Consider the following 6000-nt stretch of genomic DNA (forward strand, 5'->3'; position numbering starts at 1 on the left):
TACAAATTCCCATATGTGCTCCAATTTGTCTCACAACACAAGGGTGAGGTAACCTAAGAGAGGAGTCTCATGCCTAATCGCTGTAGGAAAAACAATCATTCTGGTTAATGAATCCACTTGCCAAGCACTTGAAATCCTTTCAAACCTGCAATAAATGTGCAAGAGAAAAGTGTGAAAAATTCAGGGGCAAATCACTTTTTTAGTGACCCACTGCCCCCTTTTTGCATGACACATGTTCTAAAATCAGGAAACAATTAGGGCATGTGTCTGGCACGAATCCTAACGTATCCACATCTGACACCAAGGATACAGACGTGGAGGCCCTTAAGGGAGTTACCTGTTAGTCTACTAGGGTGTGTATATATATATATATATATATATATAAGTTGCACAAAACGTCGAAACTTTTTGGAGTTTTTGAAATGGGTACATTTAGAAACGTCACCTCCCAAAAGTGGAAACATTGGGCGAAACGTCATATATGTGTGTTTGTATATATATATAAGTGAATAACTTATTATCTTGCAAGAGAAAAGGGAATAAGATCCATGGATGACAATTTAGAAGCAAAACCAACTCTATGTTAACTCCCACAGATGATTACATGATGGCCAAGTTTCGGTTGAGTTTTGAAGTTTCAGGTACGGGTATGGCCCGAAACGCCAGGTTCCTAGAAGTTTCGTGCAACATACATACATACATATATATATATATATATATATATATATATATAAGTTTCGTGCAACATATATATATATATATATATATATATATATATATATCGGTTGAGTTTTGAAGTTTCAAGTACGGGTACGGCCCGAAACGCCAGGTTCCTAGAAGTTTCGTGCAACATATATATATATATATTCACAATTTTGAAGTTCTACTTCTGCAACGCTAATTAACATTGAACTTCAATTATTATCTGTAGAGTATGATTTCTTGATTTCCATAAACACTGTTCCACGAAATTTTGATATTTTAGTATATGCTTGATGGTTTAATATTTTCTCAATCTTATATGGAGATAAAAGTTAGCTGGATGATACTAATAACATGTCAAGTCTTTCAAGATTTGTAGTATAAAAATTTGGCATATGAATCTTTTGCATAGATGAACTCTCCTAAGAGATGCAGGAAGAAGTTTCATGGAATTCTCAAACAGATGTTCTAAACATGAGGGCCTAGGTGGGTGCCAGGAACCCTCCAGCATTAATTTCACCAATCAATATATAAATATCCAAAATGGAATAGGGGAACAAGGCCATGATAAGACGCTGATGAAAACGTGACTAAACTGAGAAGGGGGTGAATCAGTTTAGTCCATTCATGGACATTAAAATTCTTTTCATTAAACTCATTAACTGAAACATTACATGAGCAACTTAACAAATAATGACTAGCAAATTGAACATGTGAACAACAAGTAATAAGAAAACCAAAACATCACATCAACACATAATAACAACACATATTGACACTAGATATAAGTGGAAACCCATAAATGGAGAAAACCACGATTTTATTATTTCTGTGATGCATAGGCAAACTCCTATTCCTTATTACATCTGATTTTCTATAGGCTTCAACCTACAGGAGGCTGCTACCTCAATTTTTCTGCATGCTACAACATGCAAGGAAGCTCCAACTCTCATACATTTTCTACAAGCTACAATCCACAAGAGGCTCCTACCTCAACCAACTCCAATTGGATATTTATCAAGCCACAACTTGAAAGGAGACTGCAATCCCTTGATACAAACAAGAAACAACAATGTGCTGGTTTCCCTGGTCATAAAATTCTGCATATTTCCATCTTCATTTCTGCTTCTTCTTCCCTTCAAATCTGCTTCACATAAGCTTCATATGGGCCAGGTAACTAATGCATAACACCTCAATCAACTTTTACACCTTCTCCAACTCTCTAACACAAAAACTTGCTCTCCAACTTTGCACATTTATAAATTAACATTGATCACTGTTCATGTTCCATTCACATGAATATGAAATGACAAAACTTGTCTCTTTGCATTCCAAAGGTGTCCCTTCAATTCCAAAACTGCTTAAACTCTTGAATATTAAAATACATAAAATGAATTTCATCATATCCAAATGTCAAGCATTCATACTCTTCATGTCAATAAAATAAGTAAATAGCATGCAATAATACAATCTTGCATTCATATTCAAATAGCCCTGCATCACAATATTTCTCCATGTCTTTGCCTTTTCCTTGCATCTTGCCTTGTATCATGTCTTTGTCCTGCCGTTGCTGTCACGGAGTCTTTCTTTTGCCTTGCATCACAACAATTTCTTCAACATAGCAATCTCTGCAACATTCTTTCCTGCACATATTTTCCTTTGCCATGCCCTTGCTTCACAACACTGCCCATGTCTTTGCTCCTTTGTTCAACTGTCAATAAGTAACATATCTCTGTCAACATCACCTTCTTACACACATATGGTGACCACACTGCTTGCTACTCCTTTACCTTGCTGTGCTGCTCCTTGCCTTGCTGCTACTTTGTTTCTGCTTTGCCATCAATGACAAGAATGCCATCAGTTGCCACATTGGAGAATGACTTTAAGAGACTTGAATAGGGTTATATTTTCTCCATCAGCTAAATTCAACCAAGCAAGATTCACCAACATGATTCAACAATAAAGATTCATGCGGACACTATGAATCTTACAAGCATTATACATGACTGAACAATATGGAAAGATAAAGTAGAATAGGTGAACAAGGCCATGATTAAATTACAGTCTAGAATGAGTACAAAATCTTTGAATCGAGTTGTATTTCATACTAGCTATATTCAACTGATCGTACTCACCAACCTGATTCGAGTTGGTCTTATTTAATTAGCCCTTACCCCTGAACTACAGTGGTGTTCATAATAGACTGCATAATCAATATGGAAAGATCAGAAGTAGAGTAGGGGAACATCATTATAAAATTTCAGTGGAGGATGATTTCAAGAGATTTGAATTGTGTTGTATTCGGTACTAGCTATATTCAGCTGATCAATACTCACCAACCTGACCCAAAATGACTTGATTTAGTCAACCCTTACTCCTGAGCTACAGTGGGAGAGTGCAAAATCAAACATCCCATATCCATAGAACTAGAAGGCCTGAAATAATTCATTTCTGATGAAGGTTCAGGTTTACAACATCTCTTTTGTCAAGATCATTCTGTGGATATCCTAATCTATATAAAGAGAAGAAATGCTTTTAGATGATTCTTTTCTCCTCAGGCATGGTTCATGTAAAAGTCCTCCTTTGCATGTTGGTGTGGTAGTTGCAAGTAATGAAGGTCTAGAATCTGGGAAGAGACTAATTGAATGGCTATGTGCAGGATGCTGGCAACTGTTATGAATGCTATATTTTTACAAGCAACCATGGAAAGCATTGGTATTGCAACTCGTGTTCAAACTGCATTTCGGATGTCAGAAGTTGCTGAACCTTATATACGCAGAAGAGCAATCAGGCATTTAGAGAAAGGGAGAGTCGTGATCTTTGCTGCTGGAACGGGTAACCCTTTTTTCACAACAGACACAGCTGCAGCTCTTCGTTGTGCAGAGAGTAAGTCTCTGCTTATTTTATTGGAAAACCCTGTAATGATTACAATGTATTTTGACTGTTTTTCATGCCTCTGATTCTTGAATTTGGGGTTTATCCAGTAAATGCTGAGGTTCTATTAAAAGCGACAAATGTTGACGGAGTTTATGACAATGATCCAAGGCTCCATTCAGATGCTCGTCTTCTCGACTTTGTTACTTATCGTGATGTCACTTCTAGAGATCTCTCTGTAATGGATCTAACAGCAATAACACTCTGTCAGGAAAATAAAATACCTGGTATGTCTAGCATCACATTATCTGAAGTGATGGAATCCTTATAATTGGTATGTGATATTATCCATTTGTGTGCAGTTATGGTTTTCAATTTGAACAAGCCTGGAAATATATCTAGGGCTCTTCGTGGTGAGCGTGTTGGCACATTGATTGATCACGCCGAGAATTTATTCAGTAAGCAAACTTAATGCACCAAAGTATAATTTGAATCAACTCTATGTGTCGATCTTGTTAGAATATTGAATGGTGGATATACTCAATTTGATGCAATGGTATTTAACAGGTGCCTGTAAGAGGCAGGAGTGCTGACAACATGTATATATATATATAGTGCTTTAGCATTTCACCTAAGCTGTGGAGAAGCCACGCCAGTAATTACGCATTAGACGTAGCTACCATTTTTGTTTGGCTTGTTTCTAAGCCAAGGCTTTACATACGGTTTTCTATTCATTTCAACTACCTAGTTGAGACTATTTATTTGATTCCTTCATGGTCCATTAATAAGAGGACGGAATTTTTTTAGTAAAATTTTGTAAGATGGACATACTTAGTCCATATTAAGAATGTTATGGTGGTGATTTTAACCAAAGAGTTTTCTTTGTGGTAGTTTGTCTCGGGAAAAAGGTTTTTTTAAGTAAAATTTGTAAGATGGACATACTCAGTCCATATTAAGAATGTTATGGTATATTAAGAATGTTATGGTTGTGATTTTAATTAAAGAGTTTTCTTTGTGGTAGTTTGTTTCAGGAAAAAGGGTTTTTTTGGCGTATCAAAACAAATTAGGGAGAATAACTTGAATGTCAAATTCTCAGGGAATTAATGAGTTATCAATTTTACTTCCTATTTTCAGTTGGTTTAGTTGGTTTGTTGGTTTATTGTAAAATCTTATATTAAGATTTTGTTAGGAAGTGAAAGGAAGTGATTAGTTTATTATAATTTTTACCTGCTATAGCAGTGTTTTATGTTTAGAATCATTTAATTAGAATTTCAAAGGATTTAAAGGAGGGAAGAATAGTGTAATAATGTTGTAACCGAAAGCAATACTTTTTTCAAGAAAACATTCGTTACATCAAATATATTTGGAGGGGTTATGGTTGCTAATGGTAGGAAAATACTCATCATGGTCCTATTCATATGGTTTCACACCCACATCACTTTTGATGGTTGTTGGTAGAAAATTATAATAAAATGCCATGCTAAGCTTTTGAATGCATTGATGGGAGAGCCCATGGGCTATTGGATCATCTTGAAATCAATGATGGATTTATGGAGGAAATGGTGTTAAACTATCCAAAATCTTACTTGTCATTGAGTTTGAGAAAATCAATGACAAATGGAAGAATTCAAGAAAGTTTTTTAGTAAAAAATTACACACGACACACACGACACGTTTTGAACCATCCAATGTGGTTCATCATTAGGACTAAGATGGAGAGTGTAATCATGAAAATAAATAATGTAGAGATGAAGAAAAAATTGATTTCCAATGGGTCAATAATGATAAAAAATGAAAAATATATTAACTTAAAAAAACTATAAAGATAAATAATAAATAAGTAATTATAAATAAAAAAAATAAAAAAAAAATAAAAAAAAATATAAATAATAAATAAAAAATAAAAAATAATAAATAAAAAATAATATAAATAAAGAATAATAAAAACAACATGACTTAGTATAGTATTAATTAAGACAAAAATCTTTTACATATATATATATAAAACTACACTAAAAAATAATTAAAAATTAAAATATAAAAGTATATAAAATTAAAATATAAAAATATAATTACAAAATCTATACAGTTACACATAATATGAATTATATAATCATATCGCATAAACTAACATTTCTTTAAAAAGACTAAAATAAGAATAAAAAACTAGATATATGTATAAAAGACAAACTATATCAAATAGATATAAAAATTAATAAAAGATAAATGGGAGGATAAAAATATAAAATAAAGCTATTAAAAATTAAGAATAATGAATATTCATAATGAAATATAAACATAATAAATATACTTGTAAGAAAAAGTAAAAAGGAAAAAAAACTATTAACAATAATGGTTATTTATCTTATGAATAAAGCAAGTACAAATAATAATAAGACAAATAGGGATTTTTAAGAAAAAGAA

General features: G+C 33.1%; 1 protein-coding gene across 1 annotated transcript in view; it reads left to right on the plus strand.

Moving 5' to 3' along the window:
- The window catches only part of LOC149228530 (Amino acid kinase family protein), a 214888-nt gene extending 210292 nt beyond the window's left edge, over window positions 1–4596 (plus strand). Inside the window, exons 5-8 of the mRNA XM_089378255.1 lie at window positions 3362–3588; window positions 3687–3863; window positions 3939–4034; window positions 4144–4596. Coding sequence (XP_089234381.1) covers window positions 3362–3588; window positions 3687–3863; window positions 3939–4034; window positions 4144–4169 — 526 coding nt within the window. The 3' untranslated portion in view covers window positions 4170–4596. The remainder of the gene's footprint in view (window positions 1–3361; window positions 3589–3686; window positions 3864–3938; window positions 4035–4143) is intronic.
- The last annotated feature ends 1404 nt before the right edge of the window (window positions 4597–6000 follow it).

This window comes from Pinus tabuliformis, chromosome J, assembly GCF_031772625.1.
Source record: "Pinus tabuliformis cultivar Carrire ecotype Pingquan chromosome J, CPIR1, whole genome shotgun sequence".
Classification (NCBI taxonomy): domain Eukaryota; kingdom Viridiplantae; phylum Streptophyta; class Pinopsida; order Pinales; family Pinaceae; genus Pinus; species Pinus tabuliformis.